Below are 26,741 nucleotides of genomic sequence, written 5' to 3'. Positions count from 1 at the left end.
ATCTACTAGAAACTACAGTAAGAAGGCCTCGGTCCCTCTTGAGCGGGTGGCGGGAGCTGAGAACCGGGAGGGCGGCGCGGGCCCCAGCCCTTTAAATTCGCAGCCGCGCGGGAACTACAGCCCAACAGCCACAGGCGGGTGGGGTGGGCAAACGCAAGCCCCCGCCGGCCAACGACCGCCCCTAGCCCTCCCCGTCACCGAAACCTCTCCAATCAGCAACCCTCTTGTCGCTTGCCCCTGCCCGTCACCCCCACTGGTCGCCAACCTCGACTACCCGCGCAGAGGGACAGCAGGGGCGGGGCTCCCGGAGGGTGTGTCTGGGTGAGTGCCGACGTCGCGCGCTCCCCTGGAGTTTCGAACGCTGTTGGCTCCTCTGGAAGAAAAAAAAAATACAAGAGCGGCGGCCAATAGCATGGCAGAAAGGACCCGCGCGCAGGTCCGGCTCCGCCCCGGTCTGGCTAGAAAGAAGTCCAGGCCCGGCCATTGGCTCGCGCGTCCTGTCACTCGCCGCTGCGGCCAGCGGGCAGGGGCCTTGCGGTGATTGGTTCCGCCCAGGCGCGAAATGTAACGCGGGAAAAACAGGAGTAGGGACCCCGGTGGCAGGTTGTTATTTTCGGGGGCTCGGCGCCTCGCGTCCAGCTTCCCTGTCATCGCAAAGGCAAGCCGCCCGCTGCTTCCTGCAGCTGCAGCCTGCGTTGGAGAGTATAAACAGCGGAGAGCGGGTTTGACCCAAGGGTTGGGGGTCCAGCCCTGACCGTCTGGTCCGGCCGAGCCGTTCTGTTCCTTCACTGGCCGCAGCGCAGGAGAGTTCCAGGAAACGTCCGCCTGCCATGAGCCGGCGGGACTAAGAGCCGGCAAGACTGAGAGCCAGCAACTCGGAGCAGCGCCGGCGAGCGGAGCAAGGACCAGACCCGGGCTCGGGGAGTGCGGCCCACGGCCGCCGGAGCTGCGGATCCGGGCCAGGCAATGATCCGGGGTGTGGAGGCGCAGATGGCGGACAACGCCCCTCAGCCGCCGCCCGTCATCTTCTGCCAGGATTCCCCGAAGCGGGTGCTGGTGTCGGTCATCAGGACGACCCCGATCAAGCCCACATGCGGCGGCGGAGGGGAGCCAGAGCCGCCGCCTCCGCTCATCCCCACCAGCCCTGGCTTCAGCGACTTCATGGTGTACCCGTGGCGCTGGGGCGAGAACGCGCACAACGTGACGCTCAGCCCCGGAGCCTCCGGGGGCGCAGCCTCGGCTGCCTTGCCTGCGGCCGCCGCCACCGCCGAGCACCTGGGGCTTCGCGGACGGGGCGCGCCGCCGCCCACCGTCTCGGCCGCCGCCGCCTCGGGAGGTGAAGACGAGGAGGAGGCGAGCAGCCCGGACAGCGGCCACCTCAAGGTAAGTGGCGCGGGCGGGCGGGGCGCGGGGCAGTCGAGGCCCGTTAACGGCGCTGCGGGGCCGGCAGCGCCCGCGGACTCGGCGGGCGGGGCGGGGCCGAGTTAAAACCGCGAGGTCTCTTTGGCTGCGGTGGGGGCGGGCGGTGGCGGCTGACAGGACGCTGACGTCACTGCCGCGCGCCAAAAATCTGGCCCCCGCACTCGGGGGCGGGACTGGACTTCAGTCATGTGACTTCGGCAGGGGTTTGGGGAGGCCCAGCGGAACGGAAGCCACTGGCCAGCAGGTGCAGTGGGCGGGAACGCGGCCTGGGGGTCACGGACCGGAATGGTCAGCCGGCTTTGTCAGCCGTTCGGCTCACCGCTGAGTCCTCTCTGGAGGGAGAGGGCGGGAGGGGGCCGCAGGCCTTCAACTGTTCCTCTGGGTGCAGGAAGGGAGGGGTTGCGCCGTTTCTGCTTCATCACTGCAGACACCACGACCCTGCTAAAGATGCCTTGCGGAGACGGCCGAAGAACAAGAAGGGACTTAGGGGAATCTTACCCAGCGGGTACAACTGGGCTCCCAGTTGTACTAAGTAAGCGTACAACTTTGCTAAGTTATGAGAGCACAGAGTGGAATCGGACGCTGTTGTCACCGACTTCAAATTGCTTGGAGACGCAGTCTGTTTTAGAACCGGGAAGGATTCAAACCTACAATTTACGGATCAGGCAATTGATACTTAGAGGTATTGGTGAAGGGAGCTCCCCAAGGTACACAGCTAGGTAGCAGGAATGCTGATAGGATAGACGCGTTTTTGTGGCTCCAAGTTCTGAAGCAGGGCTTCCATGGTGGCTCAGTGGTAAAGACTCGGCCTGCTAAGGCAGGAGACGCGAGTTCCATCCCTGGGTGAGGAAGAATTTCCCTGGAGAAGGAAATGGCAACCCACTCCGGTATTGTTGCCTGGGAAATCCCATGAACAGCGGAACCTGGGTGGTTCAGTCCATGGGGTCATAGTAGAGTCGGACACGAGTTAGCTACTAAACAATAACAGAGAAGTATTTGTGTGAGTATTGCTGATACAAGTCCAGCATTCAAGTTCTATTAGTTAAGTGGCTATATAAGGTAAGCAGTTTGTTAAAGATAAATCACCTTGTGGATAAGTGCATCTATATTGGCAAATACTGTATAAATTGAAACAAGTTGGTCATCATTTTACACACAGTAGCAAAGATACTGAAACTCTGTTGAGCCCTGAGGAAATTGGTACACTTTGTTACTAATTGCATTGTTATTAAAGAACTGTAATTATACAGCTATATGTCTTGACACACTTCAACTCTTAAAGCTATACTTGAGTAAAAATTTGAAAGAAGTAGTAGAAATATTTATATTAGTGCTGAATTTGTGAAGTGAGCAATCACAGTGTGCTGTCTCTAAATAGGCTTTAATAAGCTGGCTGGGTAGCCTAGGTATTTTTCCATATTAATACATTTACATGTTTACCACTTGAAAAAACGTATAGTAGGTTATATAGTTGAGCAACATAAAGACATGTATGCATAATTTACTTGTAGACGATTTTGCATCTATTATTTTATTCTTGATTATAACTGAATCTAATTTTGGATTATCCAAGGAGGTTAATGTTATCATAGATAAATGAAATTCTCTAGGTATGGGGTTTTTTTGTTGTTTGTTTGGTTTGGATTTTTGGCCCCAAACAGTCTATCTTCACATAAATCTTTAAAAAAAAGTTCTTAATAATGCATGAGTTTGAATTTTATTTTTACTTTGTCTATTTATCAGAGGTAAAATATAGTACAAGTTAATGAAAAACATGTAAAAAGCTTTTTATACATGTTACTTTTTTCCCTCCTCACAGTCCTTCATACTGTAACTGTTTCATAAATTGTTAGACAAGTTGATCCTTTTATCAGTGAAGAATCCAAATACAGCTCCAAAAAATTCATTCATTTAGCATCTCCATCCTGATGGGGGAAGGTCTGGAATATACTTTGCTTTAAGGCAGTTACCTAGTTTGATTTATGATCAGTACATTCTTTAGTTTTAGTCTAATTCTTTTGTTTCGCTTTTCTAAAGTACTCATAGTTCTTTTGTCTCCACATGCATGAGTGAATCATAGTGGTTGAATCTGCTCACATTTTGGGAAGATGGAAAACAAGTCTGAGATATAGTTGGTGCCAATAGCATGCTTTCCTCTGGCCCCCTCCCCCCGTCCCCTTCTCTCAGTATTTGGGTAAGAGGCAATAACTGCTATGGGTTTGAGAACATTTGTGTTCATTCACTGTTTGTTACCACTGCTGGGAAGGGAGGCTTCAGCGTCTCAGTCCTTGCTTTTTTGTTTGTTGCTGCCCAATTTTTGCCTCCCCTGCCTGTGGGGAAAATATCCATCTTCTGCCAGCTTATTTTGGCCCCTCATCACAAGATTGTTTAGCACTATTGGGATACAGTTATATATTACCACTGTCTCTCCCCAGGTTGTAGAATTCTGGGACGGAAGGGAGCAGGTCTAATATTCCTCTGGCAAAGGATATTCCAAGCCCCCATAGCTTGTGCCCTTTACTCAGATTGCATTCATGAAGTTATTTTTCCACTGTGGGACCTGTGTAGTTTGACTTCTCTGCACATCCTCAGATTTACCCTTCAAGACCTGCCAGCTGCCTATCCTGTTTCACCTTTCTATCACAGATCATTTTAAACGTCTAAACTGTACTTAGCCTTGTAGTAGCCAGTAGTTTTGATCACCACCATATTTAAACATAACATCGTATTAACATGTTTCATCAACACAGTAGCCACTATTTATTATTCATTGCCTTGCAGAGCAAACCACCAGACTTTGTGTTGATTGTTTTGAATTTTTTAATCAATTTACCTTGTTTATCTGATGAAAAGAATTAGAGAAGTCCCCAAAGTTAATATCATATGATAAGCAGCAGAACTGATTGGAACCTTTTAAAGCTCTTACTCTTAATCCCTACATGATACTGCTTCTGTGAGTTGACTTTAGAGTTTTTTGTTTTTTTTCCTTTAATATTAAGATTCAAGTAGGAAATTTCCTGGTAGTCCAGTGGTTAGGACTCTTCTTCCACTGTAGGAGGCATGGGTTTGATCCCTGGTCAACTCCTGGTGGGGGAACTAAGATCCTGTATGCTGGGTGGCTTGTCCAGAAAAGGAAAAGGAAAAATGGACTTTCTTGGTGGTCCAGTGGTTAAGAACCCGCCTGCCAATGCAGGAAACATGGGTTCAATCCCTAGTCCAGGAAGATTTCACATGCAGCAGGGAAACTAAGCCCATGCACCACAACACTGAAGCCTACATACTCCAGAACAGCCTGTGCTCTGCAACAAGAGAAACCAGTGTGATAAGAAGCCCATGCACCATGACTAGAAGCAGCCCCTTCTTACTGCACCTAGAGAAAGCCAGCATGTAGCAATGAACACCCAGTGCACCCCCCAAAAAAGAAGATGCAAGTAGACTTATATAGTACACTATTCAAAATGATGTCTCAATTGAAGTGCTTTATGAGAGTACATGCAATCAGTCAGTTCAGTTCAGTTCAGTTCAGTCGCTGCTCAGTCGTATCCGACTCTTTGCAAACCCATGAGTCGCAGCACGCCAGGCCTCCCTGTCCATCACCAACTCCCGGAGTTTACCCAAACTCGTGTCCATCAAGTTGGTGATGCCATCCAGCCATCTCATCCTCTATCGTCCCCTTCTCCTCCTGCCCCCAATCCCTCCCAGCATCAGGATCTTTTCCAATGAGTCAGCTCTTCGCATGAGTTGGCCAAAGTATTGGAGTTTCAGCTTCAGCATCAGTCCTTCCAATGAACACCCAGGACTGATCTCCTTTAGGATGGACTGGTTGGATCTCCTTGCAGTCCAAGGGACTCTCAAGAGTCTTCTCCAACACCACAGTTCAAAAGCATCAATTCTTCGGCGCTCAGCTTTCTTCACAGCCCAACTCTCACATCCATACATGACCACTGGAAAAACCATAGCCTTGACTAGGCCGACCTTTGTTGGCAAAGTAATATCTCTGCTTTTGAATATGCTATCTAGGTTGGTCATAACTTTCCTTCCAAGGAGTAAGCGTCTTTGAATTTCATGACTGCAGTCACCATCTGCAGTGATTTTGGAGCCCCAAAAAATAAAGTCAGCCACTGTTTCCCCATCTATTTCCCATGAAGTGATGGGACCAGATGCCATGATCTTAAGTTTTCTGAATGTTGAGCTTTAAGCCAACTTTTTCACTCTCCTCTTTCACTCTCATCAAGAGGTTCTTTAGTTCCTCTTCACTTCCTGCCATAAGGGTGGTGTCATCTGCATATCTGAGATTATTGATATTTCTCCTGGCAATCTTGATTCCAGCTTGTGCTTCTTCTAGCCCAGCGTTTCTCAGGATGTACTCTGCATATAAGTTAAATAAGCAGGGTGACAATATACAGCCTTGACGTACTCCTTTTCCTATTTGGAACCAGTCTGTTGTTCCATGTCCAGTTCTAACTGTTGCTTCCTGACCTGCATACAGATTTCTCAAGAGGCAGGTCAGGTGGTCTGGTATTCCCATCTCTTTCAAAATTTTCCACAATAGATAGATACAAATTAAGACTTGTAAAGTTGTGAAGATAAGTCAAAGTAACAGATGGCATTAGGAAGCAGATATGTGAGCCACAGGAAATTTGGATCAAATCTGAATTGGAAAAGGGAAATAAGATCTATTTACATTTTCTCATAAAAACAAGAAGGTATACACCTCTTCCACTGAAAACTGTTTTTCTTTTCCTTCCAGGTTGTTTGTGTACTTTATTCAAATTTTGCTTTGTAAAAAATGTGTCAAGAACTTTTAGTGTTTTTAGTAATCATGCAAACATCAAGTTTGAATATAACTTTTTCTAAAGCCTAGGGAAATGTGTACATTATTCTAAGTGTCTTGAGAAATAACTCAAACTTTATTAAATAACTTTTTAAAGTTATTGATGTTTGAAAATAAAACATTTATCGTGACATATTTTAGAGAACATTTTAAAATCACTACCTTCTGGTGGTATTGGGATTGTTTTAAAAATTAAAATTGCTGAGATATGCAAACATTTTTAGCAATACCTTCTGGTGGTATTGGGATTGTTTTAAAAATTAAAATTGCTGAGATATGCAAACATTTTTAGCAATATATTTATTTTACTTCTTTCTAGTAGCTTATTTTGCAGCAGTTGCCACATAATAGCACTAAGATACGGAGAAGGCAATGGCACCCCACTCCAGTACTCTTGCCTGGAAAATCCCATGGACAGAGGAGCCTGGTAGGCTGCAGTCCATGGGGTCACTAGGAGTCGGATGTGCTTGAGCAACTTCACTTTAACTTTTCACTTTCATGAGTTGGAGAAGGAAATGGCAACCCACTCCAGTGTTCTTGCCTGGAGAATCCCAGGGATGGGGGAGCCTGGTGGGCTGCCGTCTACGGGGTCGCCAGAGTCAGACACAACTGTAGCGACTTAGCAGCAGCAGCAGCAGTGGCAGCAATAAGATATGTTAGAGTTTCTAATTATTTATTATTATTATTATTTTTGCAGATCATCAAGTAGTCTTGACAAGGTTTGTCTCGTAAATTACAAGTATACTTAGTCACTGATGAGTTAACACTTTGTTATTGTCAAAATGTACATGGAAACATGCTTTTGTTTTTAATTGCTAAGGCTGAAATGAAAAGTTTTCTTAGAGTGACATTTTTGTATATATGGTTAAAAGATGCTCTTTTTTCATTTATTTAGGGTATCAGATGATTACTTGCCTTGCTTAATTTTCTTAGCTAAAAGAATACATTTAGTGAAGCTTTACCTGCATATCACTGAGATGTTGGATTATGTTGCATTTTTCAGCTCTATTTCTCATTTGGAAAATGAACATGTGGTTTGTAGCTGAGACAAGATCTTAGAGTTACTGGGAAGCAACCAAACAGTTAACTTAAACAAAAAATGTTCCCCCACTGTAAAACATGCTTGTTAATTTTTTTTTAACCAAAAACAGAAACTAATAATGGGTAATCTTAAAATTTTGATATTAAATAGTTTACTTATTTGATACTAAATCAGTTATTTCAAATTGTAATACAGTGAATAGTATGTTTTATGTATTTAAAAAACAGTAGGGAAATGATCCTTTTTGCTGTGGCGGAGCTGAATCACTAAAGTTTTTAATTAACCTTATTTCATGTTCCATTTCTTTCTTAACAGAACCAATCACCTGTGATTTTTATGGATCATAGATGGTTTGTTTATTTTGCATTTAAAACAATATTTAAAACAATTATTCATGATACCATGAAGTGAAGTGAAGGTTGCTCAGTCATGTCCGACTCTTTGAGACCCCATGGACTATAGTCCATGGAACTCTCCAAGCCAGAATACTGGAGTGGGTAGCCATTCCCTTCTCCAAGGGATCTTCCCAACCCAGGGATCAAACCCAGGTCTCCCACATTGCAGGCAGATTCTTTACCAGCTGAGCTATCAGGGAAGCCCCATGATACCATAACCAGCAACAATTTATACAGTTATTGTGGAGAATGGGTGAGATTTTTATCCCATCAACAAACATATATTAACAACGTACCTGAGTCAGTTAGCTTAGGCTAAACCATGCTGCAGAATACAACCTCAAAATCTCAATCTCAACCTATGCAAATCTTGTATTATGCATCCTGTGAGGGTGTTCTTTATCCTGTCATTCTGGGACCTAGAAGGGAATGTTCCCTACCTGGGACATGTGAGTCTTAAGGTGGAGCAGGAAGAGAGATGGTAGAACCTTGTGATGGCTTGTAAACCTTTTGCTCAGAGGTCACACATGTAATTTCCACTCATGTTTTATTGGTCAAAGCAAAGCCATATGGCCAAGTTGGCCTCCATGGGGCTGACAGGAGGGAGGGGCAGTGAATATTTTAACATTGTTAATAATCTGCCACAGTGCTTTCTTACATTCTTTTTTTCTTTTTTCACTTTTGTGGCAAAAAAGAAAAAACAAAAAATTTACCAACTTAACCATTTTAAAGTACTAACTATATGAACATTGTCATAATAGAACTCCAGAACTTTTTTATCTTGTGAAACTGAAACTATACCCATCTAGCTCCCATTTTCTCCATTCTGGATCCTGACAACCACCATTCTGCTTCTGTTTTAAGAGTTTTGAAATTCTTTAGATACCTCATGTAAGTGGAATCATGTAGTATTTATCTTTTTGTGATTTATTTCACTTGGAATAATGTCCTTAATGTTCATCCATGTTGTAGCATATGACAGACTTGCCTTTTTTAAGGCTGAATAATAAGAAAATATCACATTTCCTTTGTCCATTCATTTGTCAGTGGACATTTAGGTTGCTTCCATCTCTAAGCTGTTGGCAAAATAGGTTTTAATATCTATGAATATTTAGACATGATTTATCCTATAAGATACTCATCCATATTGAGATTATGCTTTTCTTTCAAGGTGAACATTGACAGAAGGGAATCTTGCTTATTATCAAGGTTTCAGGCGATGTTTTTAAGCTTTAGGAAGACTTTAGGTTTTTATATGGAAAGCAGTAAAGACATCTTCAGTTTGGATGCAGGTGTTATTTTTTATATATAACTTGTATGTGTAAAAATGTAACTTACCTGGGAAGAAACCTTTTTTTTTTTTTTTCAAGTAAATGCTTATAGTTGATTAGTTTTAGATACCTAGAAATCTTAAGACAGTACAAGGAGTTCCCATAAAGCATGTACCCAGTCTCCTCTGTTGCCATTATCTTACATCATTTTGATACATGTTGTGCTCAATATATTTTTATTTTGCTACACAAAATAAAAATTTGCTACACAGGTCTCATTTGTGGCATGTGCCATCTAATTCCCCAACCAGGGATCAAATCTGGGCCCCCTGCATTGGGAGTGCAGAATCTCAGCCACTGGACCCCTAGGGAAGTCCCACATTCACTGTAATTAATGAACCAAATTGATACATTATTAACTAAAGGCCATAGTATGTTCTGAGCTCTTTAGTTTTTTTTTTTTTTTTAATTGAGCTGACATTTACATAGCATAAAATTGACCATCTTAAATTGTAATTCACTAACATTTAGTAGTTCACAAGGTTGTGAAACTACCACCTATATCAAGCTTCAAAACATTTTCATCACCCCCAAAGAAAGTTGCTTATTCATTATTTAGCCACTCGCTTTTCCCCTCTATAGGCAGTCTCTGAAAAACACCAACTGTTTTCTGTCTGGACATCTTATAACATAGATCATACAATATGTGGCCTTCTGTGTCTGACTTCTTTTATTTAGTATACTGTTTTCTGAGGGTCATCCACCATGTAGCATGTATGACTGTTTCTATGACTGAATAACATTCCATTGTATGTGTATATGTACATATATATATATGATACTGTATCACACTGTCAATCTCTTTCACAATGGCTAAACCACTTTACAGTCCCACCAGCAGAAGTTTCCAGTTTCTCCACATTCATGTCAAAAATCACCTTATTTCCTACTTACGTTCCTGGTGGTTTTTTTTTTTTTTTTAATATAATTGAGTTGGTGTGAAATAGTATTTCACTGTGTTTTTTTTTTTAATTATTTTTTTTCTCTTCAGGCTTTACTGAAGTATAATTAACCTGAACTGTGGTTTTGATTTGTATTTCCATGACCTTGCTGGCAATATGTATCAATATAACTGCTTTGGAGAAATGTCTCTTCAAGTCCTTTGCCCCTTTTTTATTTGAGGTTTCTTTTTGTTGTGTTGCAAAAGTTCTTTATATATTCTAGATACTGAAACCTATCAGATAAATGATTTGCAACTTATCATATCCCATTCTCTAGGTTGTCTTTTCACTTTCTTGATAATGTCTTTTGACGTGCAAATGTTTTTAATTTCAAGTCCAGTTTGTGTATTCTTCTGTTTCTTATGCTATTGGTGCCACATCTAAGAATCCACTGTCAAATCTGAGGTCATGAATATTTATCCCTTTTCATTTTTTTAAAAAGAGTTTTAAAGTTTCAGCTTTCACATTTTGGTGTGATGCGTTTTGAGTTAATTTTTGATATATTGTGTGAGGTACGATTTCATTCTTTTGCAGGAAGAAATCCAGTTATCTAAGAACTGTTGAAGAGCTGTTCTTTCCCCATTGAGTGTTCTTGGCACCCTTGTTGAAAATCAGTTGGCCATAGAATAAGGGTTTATTTCTTGACTCTCAATTTCATTTCATTGGCCTATGTCTATCCTTACACCAGTACCACACTGTCTTAATTTCCATTGCTTTGCAATAGGTTTTGTAAGTGTGAGTCCTCCTGCTTTGTTCTTTTAAAATATTGTTTTGTCTACTTAGAACCTCTTGCAGTTAGTTCCATGAGTAGATGATTGCTTTTTCCATTTCTGCAAAGACCTTTGGGATTTTAATACGGATTGCATTGAACCTGTGTATATGATCTCTTCTTTGACCCATTGGCTATTTCAGAGTGTTTAATTACCACATATTTTATGTGTTTTCCAGTTTCTTTCAGTTACCGGTTTATAGTTTCATTCCATGTGTGTCAGAGAAGATGCTTTGGATGATTTCAATCTTTTAAAATTTACTGATACTTGCTTTGGGCCCAACATATGGTCTGTCTTGGGAAATGCTCCATGTGCACTTGAGAAAAATGGGTATTTCTCTGTTTTTGTGTGAAATGTTCTGCACATGTCTGTTAGGTGTAGTTGGTTCATAGTGTTGTTCAAGTCTTCTATGTCTTTGTTGACCTGTCTAGTTGTCCTATCCATTAATTGAAAGTGAAAATCTCCAGCTTTTTTGAACTATCTCATTCTATTTTCAGTTCTGCCAGTTTTTGCTTCATATATCTTTGGAGCTCTGTTGTTAGGTATGCATGTGTTTATAATTGTTCTCTTTTTATCCTTTCACTTTTAACCTTTTTATGTTTTTGGCTCTAAGGTGAGTGTCTTGTCGATAGCATATAGTTGGTTCATTAAAAAAAAAAAAATCCATTCTGCCAATCTGTGCTTTTTATTTGTAGAATTTAATCGATTTACATTTAAAGTGATTACTTATGAGGAAGAACTACTCCCCTTTTGTTTTCTATATGTCTTATACCTATTGTGTTTATGAATTCCTCCATTACTGCCTCCTTTTGTGATTGAGTTTTTTGTAGTTTATTGTTTTCTTTCCTTTCTTGTTTCCTTTTCTGGTATTCTTTTCCTTCCTTTCTTCTTTTTAGTGATGACCTTGGGAATTTTGCTTAACTTCTTAAAAATGTGAAAAAAATCTATTTTGAATTAATATCACCTTAGTTCCAATAGTATACAAAAGTTCTGCTCCCATATATTTCTGTTTCTCTCCATTTTTGTTATTGTTGTCACAATTACACCTTATATTGTGTTCCCACTAACAAAGATTTATTATTTTTTAATACACTTGGCATTTGCCTTTTATATAGGACAGAAGAGAAACGTTATAAGCCCAAAGTACAATACTTCTAGCTTAGGTAGTTACCTGGTGTTTATTTCTTTGTATGGCTTTGAGTAATTGTCTAGTGTCTTTTCATTTTTGCCTAAAGAATTAACTCCCTTCAGATTTATTGTAGGGCAGATCTGCTAGCAATGAACTCTTAGCATTTATCTTGGAATGCTTAATGTCTTCATTTTTTAACAATAGTTTTGTTGAATATAAGATTATTGTTTGATTTTTTTCCCCTCCCAGCACTTTAAACATATCCCACTGATTTCTACAATTTCTCCTGAGAAATCAGCTGTTAATCCTATTTAGAATTTGTAGGCATGATAAAAACTGCTTCCAGAGTCTTTGTCTTTTGATTGTTTGATTATGTCTCCCTTTGCATCTCTCTTTGTGTTTATTATAGAAGTTGATTGACCTTCTTGGGGGTTTAGACTTGTGTCTTATCAACTCTGGGAAGTTTGCAGCCATTATATCTTTAAATATTCTTTCTGCCCTATTTCCTCTTGCCTCTGGATCTCTGATTGTGTGTTTGTGTTGATAAGCTTAATGCTAAGGTGTCCCCCTAAATTTGTGTGTTGAGATCCTGACCCCCAAAATGATGGTGTTAGGAGATGGGGCCTTTGGGAGGTGGTTAGGTCATGGAGGTGGAGCCCTCATAAACAGAATTAAAGCCGTTATGAAAGAAGCCCTGGAGAGCTCTCCTGCCCGCTTCTGCCACGTGAGGACACAGCAAGAAGGCACTGGCTGTGAACCAGGAAGTAGTCGCTCACCTGACCATGCTGGCACCTTAACCTTGGACTTTACAACCACAAGAACTGTGAGAAATAAATTTCTGTTGTTTATAAGTTACCCAGTGTGTAGTATTTTGTTTTAGCAGCCCAAATGGGCCCATAAGACACTTGGTGTCTTACTGGTGCCTTAGGCCCTGTTCATTCTTTGTCTGTTCCTCAAACTGGATTAAAAATAGTTGACCTATTTTTGAATTTGCTGGTTCTTTCCTCCTGCCAGTTCAAATCTGCCATTAAGACTCTGGAGTGAATTTTTTTTTTCTTCTTTATTTTGGTTATTGTATTTTTTAGTTCTAGAATTTCTATATTTTAAACATCATTTGTTTCTTTATTGGCATTCTCTGTTTGTTGAAACAGAGTTCTCCTGGTTTTCTTTTGTTCTTTGTCCATGGTTTCTATTACCTCTTTCCACGTATTTAAGACAGTTTATTTAACTTCTTTGACTAGTAAGCCCAAGGTCTGCTTCCTCGTAGGAAAAATTAACTCTTATGCATGGGTCGTATTTTTTTTCTCTTTGCATGCTTTGTGATATATTGTTGAAAACTGGGTGTTTTGAATATTATGAAGGAGTAGCTCTGGAAATCAAATTCTCTCTCCTCAGAGTTTGTTTTAGTTGTGTACTGTGGTTTGTAGTTGTTAGGTGACTTTTCTAAACTATTTTTGTAAACTCTTTGTTGCATTTGTTCTCTGAAGTCTGTTTTCTTTAGCTTGAGATCAGCTCATATTTTGAGATTTTCTTGAGTGCTTGGAACCAAACAGAGGGCAGGGTTGGGCGGGGGGCAGGGGGGTGGTGGAGAAAGAAAAACAAAGTAAAAAAGTAAAACTCTTTAACTTTGCAGAATGGTTCTGTGCTGTAGCTCTCCTTATATACTTAGCCAGACTGTTTACAGTTCTGTTTTAACCTGCATTTCTTGCTTGTGCTGAGCCTAAAAATCAGTCAGAAGTGAAAGCTTTGATTCTTCTCACATCTTTTCTGAGTATGATTCCTGTGCTGGGCAAGTATGTGGCTTTCTAAATTCCTTCCTTTAGGATATGTGGGCACTTTTCAATGCCCTAACTTCCCAAAGAAATTCTCTCCCCAGCTTGTCCTCCCAGGCTTTTGGTGTGTCTGTGTGCCTTTGTTGAAATCTTTTTCCCCAGGTGGCAGTAAGTTGTTATTGGCCTTACAAGGTTTTGGAGAGATGCCCTCCATGTAGCCACTTTTCTGCCCAGAGAGAGTTCTAAGTTAGTCAGAGCTTCAGGTAGCCTCCAGGCTGGGGAAAACAGGCAAACACAATTCTTTCAGAATATAAAGTCTTCTCTCTTGAACCAGGGACTGGGATCCTACACTGAGACTGAAGGGATCCTACACTGAGAATGAAGACAACTATCTTCAAAGATCACTGTGAGGAGAGGGTGGGGCAAGGAGTTGTTAAGTGTGCTACACAACTTTCCTGCAGTTTTACATTGCCAGTTTCTTGAGTTATTGTTGGCTGAGTTGCTGTAAATTTCTGATTATTTTCTGGAGTTGTGACAAAGCTGATTTTGGCAGTTTTTGCTTGATTTTTCAGTGATTTGTGGGGGTTGGGACCTTGAAACTACCTACTCTGCCATTTCACTGATGTCACTGAAGAAAGGTGTTAAATGGTTATTTACAGGCACACCTTTGAGATTCTGTGGGTTTAGTCCTAGACTGCTGCAGTAAAGCCAATACTGCAATAAAGCAAGTCACGCTACTCTTTTGGTTTCTTAGTGAATAAAAAGTTATGTTTATACTATAGTTTCTTTAGTGTGCAATAGCATTATGTCTAAAAAAAAAAAATGTTGTTCAGTTGCTAAGTCATGTCTGACTCTTTGCAACCCCATGGACTGCAGCACTCCAGGCCTCCCTGTCCTTCAGTATCTCCCAGAGTTTTTTCAGACTCATGTCCATTGAGTCAATGACAACAATGACAATCCAACCATCTCATCTTCTGTTCCCCCACTTCTCCTCCTGCCTTCGTCTTTCCCAGCATCAGGGTCTTTTCCAAGGAATCTGCTCTTTGCAGCAAATGGGCAAAGTACTGGAGCTTCAGCTCCAGCATCAGTCCTTCCAATGAGTATTTAGGGTTGATTTTCTTTAGAATTGACTGGTTTGATCTCCTTGCTGTCCAAAAAACACTTTGGTGCTTCGCTGGTGGTCCAGTGGTTAAGAATCCACCTGCCAATTCAGGGGACATGGATTTGATCCATGGTCCAGGAGGATACCACATGCTGTGGGGCAACTGAGCCTGTGTGCCACAACTACTGAGCCTGTGCTTTAAAGCCCAGGAACTGCAACAAGAGAAATTACCACAATGAGAAGCCTGCACACTGCAACTAGAGAGTAACCCCTGCTTGCCACAACTACAGAAAGCCGGCACACAGCAATGAAGACCCAGAGCAGCCAAAAAAAAAAAAAAATTTATTTCTAAAAAATGCTAACTACCATCTGACTACACAGAGTTGCTACAAATCCTTCAATTGTAATAAATGCAGTGTCTGCAAAGTGCTTTTCATTCCAATCCCAAAGAAAGGCAATGCCAAAGAATGCTCAAACTACCGCACAATATGGCAACCCACTCCAGTGTTCTTGCCTGGAGAATCCCAGGGACGGGGAGCCTTGTGGGCTGCTGTCTTTGGGGTCGCACAGAGTCAGACACGACTGAAGCGACTTAGCAGCAGCAGCACACGCTACTAAAGTAATGCTCAAAATTCTCCAAGCCAGGCTTCAGCAATATGTGAACCCTGAACTTCCAGATGTTCAGGCTGGTTTTAGAAAAGGCAGAGGAACCAGAGATAAAATTGCCAACATCTGCTGGATCATCGAAAAAGCAAGAGAGTTCCAGAAAAACATCTATTTCTGTTTTATTGACTATGTCAAAGCCTTTGACTGTGTGGATCACAATAAACTGTGGAAAATTCTGAAAGAGATGGGAATACCAGACCACCTGATCTGCCTCTTGAGAAATTTGTATGCAGGTCAGGAAGCAACAGTTAGAACTGGACATGGAACAACAGACTGGTTCCAAATAGGAAAAGGAGTACTTCAAGGCTGTATATTGTCACCCTGCTTATTTAACTTATATGCAGAGTACATCCTGAGAAATGCTGGGCTGGAAGAAGCACAAGCTGGAATCAAGATTGCCGGGAGAAATATCAGTAAGCTCAGATATGCAGATGACACCACCCTCATGGCAGAAAGTGAAGAACTACAGAGCCTCTTGATGAGAGTGAAAGAGGAGAGTGAAAAAGTTGGCTTAAAGCTCAACATTCAGAAAACTAAGATCATGGCATCTGGTCCCATCACTTCATGGCAAATAGATGGGGAAACAGTGGTTGACTTTATTTTTTGGGGCTCCAAAATCACTGCAGATGGTGATTGCAGCCATGAAATTAAAACACACTTACTCCTTGGAAGGAAAGTTATGACCAACCTAGACAGCATATTAAAAAGCAGAGACATTACTTTGCCAACAAAGGTCTGTCTAGTCAAGGCTGTGGTTTTTCCAGTAGTCATGAATGAATGTGAGAGTTGGACTATAAAGAAAGCTGAGCACCAAAGAATTGATGCTTTTGAACTGTGGTGTTGGAGAAGACTCTTGAGAGTCCCTTGGACTGCAAGGAGATCCAACCAGTCCATTCTAAAGGAGATCAGTCCTGGGTGTTCATTGGAAGGATTGATGCTGAAGCTGAAACTCCAATACTTTGGCCACCTGATGCAAAGAGTTGACTCATTGGAAAAGACCCTGATGCTGGGAGGGATTGAGGGCAGGAGGAGAAGGGGACGACAGAGGATGAGATGGCTGGGTGGCATCACCGACTTGATGGACACGAGTTTGGGTAGACTCCAGGAGTTGGTGATGGACAGGGAGGCCTGGTGTGCTGCGATTCATGGGGTTGCAAAGAGTCAGACACGACTGAGCGACTGAATTGAACTGACACAAAATATGCCTGAATTATGATACTATATTTTAATGAGTGGAATGAAATAAATTATATTAATGTTTTACAAATTGTTAACAGGATGGAATCCGACGTGGTAGACCCAGAGCAGATACTGTACGGGATTTAATAAATGAAGGAGAGCATTCGTCCAGCAGAATCCGTTGTAACATCTGTAATAGGGTGTTTCCACGGGAGAAATCACTCCAGGCTCACAAAAGGACTCATACAGGTAAGTTGAGCAAATTTTAGCGAATGCCAAAAGTGACACTTAAATGAAAGCTGATTTGATGTTTAGGCCTATAAATTAATTTTTTAGTTGCCTCACGTTTCCTTATTGTAAGATTTTAAAAGCGGGCACCATATAGTCAGGTTCTCTTTTGGTGGGGAGGGATAGTTCTGAACATTGATACCATGTGATTTCTAAAGTTGTCATGGTAATTAGTGTAGCTGTCACAGGAGTATTATTACTAAATTTGGTTCTATCCTATCTATCCAAATTTTACTTGATATGCCTTTAAGTTGTCTGTTTGACTGTTAAAACTGATTTGTAAGTCAAATCCTAAATCACTAATAGTCAAATTTTTAATAGAATGTCTAGAGTCCTCAGTGCCATCAGGATATTTGAATCTAAGGTGAAGTAATTTTTCAGAAATAAATGTATTGTAGGTAGTTATCCCAAGACTATCATATATCTTTATTTGTGTGAAGAAGTCATACTTGCATTTAAAATACCATGCAGAGAAGAAAAAGATAATATAAAGAGGGTCTTGTTCTTGCCACAGAGAAAGTGGGTCCCTGAAGGAGCCATATATTTCTAATAATGACATCAAAAAATTTACAGATGAGGAAACTGAGGCACGAAAGCACCCAATTACCACTGACTAATAACTTCTCATACTCTTTAGTCTAGAAGTATACTGCCAATACAGTAACGTATGTGGCCCTTGAGCACTTGAACTGTGGCTCGTCCAGATTGAGATGAGCAGTATGCATAAAATACACTTAGTATGAAAAAAAGAGAGTAAACAATGTCCTTAATAATTTTTGATAATGATTACAAATTGAAATGATTAAATTTTAGATGTATTGAGTTAAATAAAGTGTATAGTTAAGTTCATTTTACCTGTTTTTTATTACTTTGTGAATGTGGCCATTAGAAGTGGTTCTCATTCTATTTCTCTTGGTCTGTTCAGTTCGGTTCAGTTCAGTCACTCAGTCGTATCTGACTCTTTGAGACCCCATGAATCGCAGCACGCCAGGCCTCCCTATCCATCACCAACTCCCAGAGTTCACTCAGACTCACGTCCATCGAGTCATTGATGCTATCCAGCCATCTCATCCTCTGTCTTCCCTTCTCCTCCTGCCCCCAATCCCTCCCAGCATCAGTCTTTTCCAGTGAGTCAACTTTTCACATGAGGTGGCCATAGAATTTGTGTTTTTAACCTGTAGTCCCCTGTTTGTTCCACTCTGTTTATGGTTATCACCTGTTTCTTTTTTCTTTTAGTTTTTGAAAAGATATAGTTCAATGACATGCTAGAATATAGGTGTTCTTAGCTAAATTTCTGAAAAGGGGTAAAGTTTTAATTTTGAATCATTATAAACTAAGGTGGCCAAGAGGTTTTGAATTCAGGTACCATTCAGTAAAACTATTATTTCATGCGTATCTGACTCAGAATTTTTTTCAATCAACTTAGCCTGAAATATAGAGAAGGAAATGGCAACCCACTCCAGTATTTTTGCCTGGAGAATCCCGGGGACATAGGAGCCTGGTGGGCTGCTGTCTATGGGGTCGCACAGAGTCAGACACGACTGAAGTGACTTAGCAGCAGCAGCAGCCTGAAATAACCCCAAATAAGCGGTTCACAGCTATAGAGTACATGTTGCCAGTGTGGAATCAGTTGCCACGATTCAAGATGACGTGGCATAATAAAAAGGTGCTTGAGTCCAGTACTGATCTACCACTGATCCATTATGTGCCACCCAATACTTTTACGCCTATTACACTGTGTGCCAGGGACCTGAGCCCAAGATATCCATGCTATAGTTAAGTTCTAATGGTATATGCTTTCAGAGAGTAGAAAAACTTTTCTCTTACTCTAGTCTATGTTTATTAACTTGTGTCCAACTGTTACATTCATTTAGTACATTTCTAAATAAAAAATTTAGGGAAGACTCATTACTGTTCTTTGAGTCATATTGGAAGAACCAATGTATAATTGTTGACCAAAGAATGTTTATTCAGGAAGTAAGTTTAATTATGATTGAACAACAACCTTTTTGAGCACTTTAAGGTTTAGCCTGACACTATGCCGTGTACAGAAATTGAAATTGGGTACAAGGTGCTATTCGTCTTTGTATAAGGAGAGTTCATGATACAGAAACAATATAGGATACTAAGTTAGTGGAAGGATATGTTGCTGAATTATTTGGAGGTGGGGGCGGTGGGGTAGAAGTAGTTTCACTGGGAGCCTACTGGATTGGGAAGATTTGAATGGGCAGAAAAGACAGGGATTTCAAGGAGTAGAAGGTAGGGAACTGCCTCATGGCTGGAATGAATCTCCAGGAGGGAAGTTAAGATAAACCCTGCTCCCGAACCCAGTAGCTACAGTGCAGGTATTAGAGGGCCATTTAAAAGTCAGCAGACCGTTTTTGCTTGTTCGAGGAGAATAGTAGGGTTTGGGGTGGTTTTAGAGAGTTGTTGGATGGAAAAAGCAAGTGCTCTGTGTCATCTACTCCAAAAGTGGTACACAGAGGCAGAGACTAGCGACCAGCCAGGCTTCCTTCTAGGTGGGGGGTGACCAGTCTGACCAGAGGAGGGTGGCAGTGGAGACATTTTAAATAATCAGCAAGAGCTAGCGACTTAGACTGCAGGGAGAAATATGGGATAAGCTGAAGATGATAACTGCGAAGATTGTGAACCTCGGTACCTAAAAGCTCAAGGGCTAAAGAAAACATTGTGCTTCCAGAGTGATTAGCTGCTTCATATTATCCAAGTGTGCCCTTAGCACTTCCATTTGCAGCTCTGTAGAGGCTGTAGCATGTTTTATTGTTGTTTGCAGTCATGACTTATGTAAAGGTTGATTCTCTCGCCCTGCCTCTTCCCCCTCCCCACCTTATTGTCTCATAAATATAACATCTGTTTACTTAGGTGAGAGACCTTATCTGTGTGACTATCCAGACTGTGGAAAAGCCTTTGTTCAAAGTGGACAGCTCAAAACCCATCAGCGTCTTCACACCGGAGAAAAACCTTTTGTTTGTTCAGAAAACGGTATGGTGTTAGAAGTTGTTAGAAGTTAAGTTTATGGAATAACCGTTTGTGAGTTAAAGGTTAAAATATCTTTTGCTTGAATTTTTAGTAAGTGAAATTTTTGATAGAGATTTTATCAAACCTCTTAAGTTAATATTTCCTTGCTAATATGTGATCCAGGCTCAATTGCTGGGAAATGATTGGTTTTTAAGTAAAGTATTCTTTTTAGGTGAAAATCTTTATAAAGGGCAATTAAAAATGTATAACCAATTGCAGGCAGTAGAAAACTATTCAAGTAAATACAGCCTTTAGCATAGGCTTTTACGTTGGTGTTAAACTTTTTAACTGTTAAACTGAAGGAAGCACATTATTGTCTAAATTTTCAGGAGGGGCAGGGGTGGGGTGGATTTTACCAGCTCAACATTGCTACTGTTGGTTATTTCTTAACACTTTTCTTAAGTGTTTACTTACTGTTTTACCAGTTTCTTAATCTGTTTTTCTTATGTACATTTTTACACAGTTATATTTGAAATTCAATACAGTTTTGTTCTGTTGCTCCGTGGTTTTCTTGATTAATATCAGTTGTTACAAATGTAGCACATATACATAACGATTGCCTCAGTGTTAGATATTGAATATTTAATTTGCTTTTAAAATTTGCTTGTTATCAACAAACACGAGAGGCCTGTTTTCCTATTTAAAGCTTTATTTACCTTTTGGGATTTTTTTATGACAGATGCCAAGAACGAAATTCCTGGGTCAGAGATTTTTGAATATTTTTATGACTTGTGCTAATAAATTACTTTCCCCTGGGGTTTAATGCATTTACATTGCAATGACCAGGAAGTGAAAGAACCGTCTTCACCTTCCTCTCAGTGGCATTGATAATACCAGCTTAAGGTTATTTTTTTTTCTCAAGTTACAGAATGATAAATCTCATCATCTTATTTTATTTTTTTTGGATACCAGTGAAACTGAACGCTTTCCATGTCTGCTGGATATCCAGATTCTGATGAAGTGTGTTTCCCTCTGTGTTTTGAAGGCTGCCTAAGCAGATTCACCCATGCAAACCGCCACTGTCCGAAGCACCCTTATGCCAGGCTGAAGCGCGAGGAGCCCACAGATGCTCTCAGTAAGCCCCAGGCTGTGGATAACCAGGCTGCTGCTGAGTGGTTGGCAAAGTAAGGCTCTCCCTGCAGTCTACAGTGGAACACTGCCCAGTGTGCGGGTTAAAGCTGGGGACTTACACAGTTCTATCAGTTTAAGTTGCTTTTGTACACGTTTTTTAAAAATAACTTGAAATGGCACTTTATTTCTTTAAAGCACAGAATTGTCAGGAGTTTTATTTGGATCTGTGTGCGATAGAAGACTACTGTATGATATTAGTCTGAGTGCCCAGACCACAATGTATTTAAAAGCAAGGGTTTACCCCATTTGAAAAGAATGTTTTTTATGTGTTGCATTTCATTTGTCATTAGTACAATCCATCTTCATTTTCTTTATATTGAATTTAGTGATGTATTGATTATTAGAGAGAGAGAGACTAGAGGTTCTTCTAAAGTAAAATTTCCCAAAGCATCCAGTTTCTTTTTTTTTAATGGCAACAAAGGGACCAGTATAAAAACATTCCTGTAAGGATGTTTTGATTTAAGGAGTCCTCATACACCAGCAGCAGCTGATTGTGCCATTCCCTAGCTTCACTAGTCTCCTCTGCACTGAGGATAAACTCTAGAATCCCTAATTATGTTCTGTGGTTCTGCCTTCCTCTAGAACACAACTGTCTCCAGCCACTTGGGTTCCTTGTCTCTCTACAGCGCTGTTCCCATAGTTTCTAGCCCTTTGTGCTCACTTCTTTCTTCATTTAGCCACTCTGTTCATTCTTCATTTCTTACTCAGATTAAACATCACTTCAGGAAGTTCTTCCCTAACCTACCCAGTAACCCTCAAAACAAATAGGTTAAATCCACTTAACAGATGATTTTATAACACATTGTATTTTCTATCTCAAAACCTCCATCACACATTTATTTATTCAATGACTATCTTCCCTGCAGGATCATAAGCTCCACAAAGGCAGGGATTGGGTTTGTCTCAAGTATTGCACCATTTTCTTCCTCCCTCTTCCTCCTTGCTGGCCTCCACTGCCCCATTAAATCTAATTTTGCCCAAGCCAGAAACTAACTAGTTATCTTTGTCTTTACCTTATTTTTCTCCCATCTACTCAGTGACAAACCTATGGATTCTACTTCCTTTACAACTCTCAGATTCAGCCACTTAAGTCTTCTCAATCTGTACTTCATGCTGCTGCCAGAGCAGTCTTTCTAAAATGCTAATATGGTTCTCAGTATGAAGTCTAAACCCTTTATTATAGCATTCAAAGCCCTTACCTAGTTCTTGCTGATCTTGCTGACTTGTATTTTGCTGTTTTCCTTTTCTAGTTGTCCTTGAAGTCATATTGAACTTCTTGCATTTCTCTTTTTATATTTCTTAGTATTTCCAAGTTTTCTAGTTTGAGTAGTCTGGGTTTCCTGAAATCTGGTAGTTGTAATTTTTTTTTTTGTATGTAATTTTAAAAACAGCTTTATTGAGGCATAATTGTCAAACAATAAATTGTACACATTTAAAGCACATAATTTGATGTGCTTTGACATATGTAGATGTATGTGAAACCATCACCAAAATCAAGATAGTGAGCATACCCATCACTTCCACAAGCCTCCTCATGTCCCTTCGTAATCCACTGATGTAAGCCTGCATCTCCCTGCCACTGTCAGCCCCCCCAAACACTCATCTGCTTTTTCTCTGTACAGTTCGTTCACATTTTCTAGAGTTTTATACAAATGGAATTGCCCACTATGTACTTGGTTGGCTTCTTTCAACCAGCATAAATTATTTTGAGAGTCATGGTGTTGTTGAGTGTATAAGTTCATTCCTTTTTATAGCTGTGCAGTAATCTGTTGGATGGCCATAACTCCAATTATTTATTCATTCACCTCTTGATGGGCCTTTATGTTGGTTTTGGCTATTACAAATAAAGCTGCTATGAACATGAATGGACATTTTTGTAGGTAATGGTACTGTGATTTAAATATGCCTTTCTTTGGTTTTCAAAAACGGTGGAATATTTGCATTTTCTCTTGTGAGTTATCAGTTGACCATGCAATAGAATAATGATGGTGCTCTTAAATTCTTGAATAAGCTCTATGTGTTACCCTTATTAATCCATTTGTGCTCTTTTTGGTGGGTTTAAACTTTCTCATAATTTGCTGTATCAGAAGCCAACATCCCTCTGTGGAAAGGATAAATAGACTTCTATGATTATTCTATTTCTATATTTTACTCTAGTCTATTTCACATGTGATCTTGAAATCAGTTTAATGATGAAAACACATGACTCCAGAGCTGAGTCTGAGCTGCTATTTGTTGACTGTGGAATTCTAAGCAAGTCCTTCAGCTTCCTGAACTTGAGTTTTCCCCTCTGTTATGGAATCACAGCAGATGGTGACTGCAGCCATGAAATTAAAAGACGCTTACTTCTTGAAAGGAAAGTTATGTCCAACCTAGATAGCATATTGAAAAGCAGAGACATTACTTTGCCAACAAAGGTCCGTCTAGTCAAGGCTATGGTTTTTCCAGTGGTCATGTATGGATGTGAGAGTTGGACTATAAAGAAAGCTGAGCACCGAAGAATTGATGCTTTTGAACTGTGGTGTTGGAGAAGACTCTTGAGAGTCCCTTGGACTGCAAGGAGATCCAACCAGTCCATTCTAAAGGCGATCGGTCCTGGGTGTTCTTTGGAAGGACTGATGCTAAAGCTGAAACTCCAGTACTTTGGCCATCTCATGTGAAAAATTGACTCATTGGAAAAGACCCTGATGCTGGGAGGGATTGGGGGCAGGAGGAGAAGGGGACGACAGAGGATGAGATGGCTGGATGTCATCACTGACTTGATGGACGTGAGTCTGAGTGAACTCTGGGAGTTGGTGATGGACAGGGAAGCCTGGCGTGCTGCGATTCATGGGGTTGCAAAGAGTCAGACACGACTGAGCGACTGAACTGAACTGATGGAAACGTGGAGAAGGAAATGGCAACCCACTCCAGTGTTTTTGCCTGGAGAATCCCAGGGACAGAGGAGCCTAGTGGGCTGCCATCTATCGGGTCGCACAGAGTTGGACACGACTGACACGACTTAGCAGCAGCAGCAGCAGCATGGAAACATGTAACATATTCACTTTGTAACTTTATAAACTGAAACACACAAAATAATACTGTAGTAAAGACCCCCTCCACTCCCTTTTTTTTTTTTTAGAAAAGTGAACATTGGAGAGTCTTATCTATGCGTGTAAGTAATGCGGATGCATTTCATTACAGGTACTGGGAAACACGAGAGCAGCGCACTCCCACCTTGAAAGGAAAGCTGGTTCAGAAGGCTGACCAGGAGCAGCAGGACCCGCTGGAGTATCTCCAGTCTGACGAGGAAGACGACGAGAAGAGTGGTGCGCAGCGGCGGCTCCAGGAGCAGCGGGAGCGCCTGCACGGAGCCCTCGCTCTCATCGAGCTTGCCAACCTGACGGGAGCACCGCTTCGCCAGTAGCCCGAACACTGACTCTTCCACTGTACAAAAGTACTGCCCAGCATACTTAAAAAGTAGATCCTTGGGCATAAGCTAAGCACCTTATTTGCTTATCATAGGCTGCTATTCTGTAGAAATGTATGAAGAATGTCATTGCCCCAGAATATGGGGTGAGAGAGAATTGCACTTTTTTATATGGTAAAAGATTTGTTGTAAAGTTTAAAATATTTTGTAAATATGGGACTTCTAGTACAGGGTAGAAAACTACGTATTGTGGGAGGCTAGATTTTGCAAGTTTAATGCATTCATTGGAAGCAGTTCTCACAGAAAGCACTTTCTGAATAAGACACTTGTATGGGGGAAAAAAAAAAAGCATGGTACATGTAGCCAAAGAAGGTTTAAATAGATTATTTATAAGATCATTTTTAACAATGTATATTAGTATGTTTAATAATACTGTAAACACTGAAGCAAGCAGAAAGTATAAGATGTGAGTAAGGTATGTATTTTAAAATTGCAAAATAGTGTGCCTAATAAGACTAGAGATGGAAAACTGACTTTCAGAAGACTTTCTAACTTTGGGACTTTGGAAGAAAACAGATATTTGAAGATCTTGGTAAGATGAACAGTAGTTAAAAATTTTCAAAATTGTATTGAAATCAGTCTTATTCTCTCTTTCTGAGGTTTTACAACTCACTATGATGTTTAGGTTTGAAAGCACTTGTCATTCCTAGCTTGTTAACTTGGGAACTTTTGCACATTTCATGTTTCTCATTTGCTGAAATCGAATGATTAATCTTGCAAAGTCTAGGTAACTTGGTAATCGGTATTTTAAAAATATATTATGGGCCCTGTAATGAGATTTGGCACTTGGATTTTTATTAATAAAAGGGACATCTACAGGGTTGTTTTGTAGTGAACCGTTTTAGATCTTTTGTTAGCAAACACTAAATTTAAATGTACTGCTTGTTTAGAATTATTAGCAAATGGAAGCCTCCTATTTATATTTTCAGTGCATAAAGCCACCTTCTTGCTTTACTTCAGAATAACATGCCAAGCTATTTTGTGTTCACTAAATTTAGCTATCAGTTAAACACTGCAGAAAATATTAGCTACTCAAATAAGTAGGCTTCCGGAATAGTTTTAACTGCAAGTGTGTTAACTTGTGTGGTGGTTTTAAATAATTTTTTCCAAAATAGATGAAATTTTTAAACACCACTTTATGTACTGAAGCATGAATAGAAAAATGAAGAGCAGAGTAGTTCACCTCCTTTATGTAGGCATAAACTTCCATCATTTTACCTTGTTTTAAGCAGAAACTAAATAACATGCATAGCATGGTAATTTTATAGATTGCTTAATTGGAGTAAACATCACAATAAGAGAAATAAGGGCTCGTCAGTGCCTTTTTTTCTTTTTTTTGTATTGAAGTAGTAGCCTACAGATGTAGTTTAAACATCTAAAATGTAGGCTTCTTTATCTCAAAATCCCAATGTGTTGCAGTACACAGATAGTTTAAAACATATAGCCATGGGGAAGGGGATGTATGTAAATGTACTGAAATGAGGCAAAAGTGTGAAAGATAATAGTAACAAATAATGTGTATGATGAGGACATACTTTAAAAATGTAATTCCTCTGTACAGTAAATTACAAATCTTGAGGGATTTTTTTTTTTTTTTTTGTAATAAGAGAATTTATATTTGTAATGGTCTAAGAATTTTTTTTTTGTAATCTGGTATATAGAATTTTAACTTGGAGCACTTATGAGCACAGACTATAGCATCTGAATTTTCTTGGTTTAGGTTTCAACATTTTTCTCTAGAATTTTTCCTCTCAAATATGACTTAAATGAACTATAAAAAGCTTCATTGGTTTTGGGAAATTTAATGAACTTACCTAAAGAAGGAAATGCAGTAGGAATTTAAAAAATACAAATATTTGCCTGTTCACACATAATAAAATTTAAGGCCTTCAAAAGTAAGAGTTTTTGTTTGTTTCTCCTGTCAGCTTTTGTCAATTATAATAGTTATATTCACAAACATTTTTTATTTGTATAATTGGAAGTTTTAAGAAATTATTACAATTATTTACTATAGAAATATTTAAAATGTTCCTTTTTTGATATAAGCTATATATTTGGAAAAATACATTGGCATCTAAAATTTGAGGTGTGTTAAAAATGTGGTTTACATTCAAATTTTTGAAGTGTTTTATGCTTCATATGGCTAAGTTGTAGTTTGGCAGAGTTAACAGCATAAGAATAAACATGCTGTAATTTTAAAAGTTGCTTTGAATAAAAACTTACTTTAATTTACA

The 26,741-nt window shown here is 40.3% G+C and overlaps 1 protein-coding gene across 2 annotated transcripts; it reads left to right on the top strand.

Annotated features, from left to right (window-relative positions):
- Nucleotides 1-305: 305 nt before the first annotated feature.
- Nucleotides 306-26,741, top strand: ZNF367 (zinc finger protein 367). 2 transcript variants are annotated; one of them, XM_061426148.1, is made up of 5 exons: nt 306-1,383; nt 16,682-16,832; nt 19,752-19,871; nt 20,893-21,031; nt 24,222-26,741. In XM_061426148.1, the coding sequence occupies exons 1-5, from the start codon at nt 967-969 to the stop codon at nt 24,442-24,444; spliced, it is 1,050 nt and encodes a 349-aa protein (XP_061282132.1). In that variant the 5' UTR covers nt 306-966; the 3' UTR covers nt 24,445-26,741. The 2 variants fall into 2 exon arrangements, with proteins under 2 accessions (XP_061282132.1, XP_061282133.1); XM_061426149.1 differs by lacking the exon at nt 306-1,383 and adding an exon at nt 1,678-12,687.

This window comes from Bos javanicus, chromosome 8 (genome assembly GCF_032452875.1).
Source record: "Bos javanicus breed banteng chromosome 8, ARS-OSU_banteng_1.0, whole genome shotgun sequence".
In the NCBI taxonomy this organism is placed as follows: Eukaryota; Metazoa; Chordata; class Mammalia; order Artiodactyla; family Bovidae; genus Bos; species Bos javanicus.
The sequence above is the reverse complement of the archived record's forward strand: the minus strand, read 5'-3'. Positions and strand labels throughout refer to the sequence as shown.

Coding starts and splice junctions, on each gene's coding strand:
- ZNF367 (XM_061426148.1), top strand. CDS start 967: ATGATCCGGGGTGTGGAGGCGCAGATGGCGGACAACGCCCCTCAGCCG. Junction 1,384..16,681: donor CGGACAGCGGCCACCTCAAG/GTAAGTGGCGCG, acceptor AATTGTTAACAG/GATGGAATCCGACGTGGTAG. Junction 21,032..24,221: donor GCTGCTGAGTGGTTGGCAAA/GTAAGGCTCTCC, acceptor ATTTCATTACAG/GTACTGGGAAACACGAGAGC.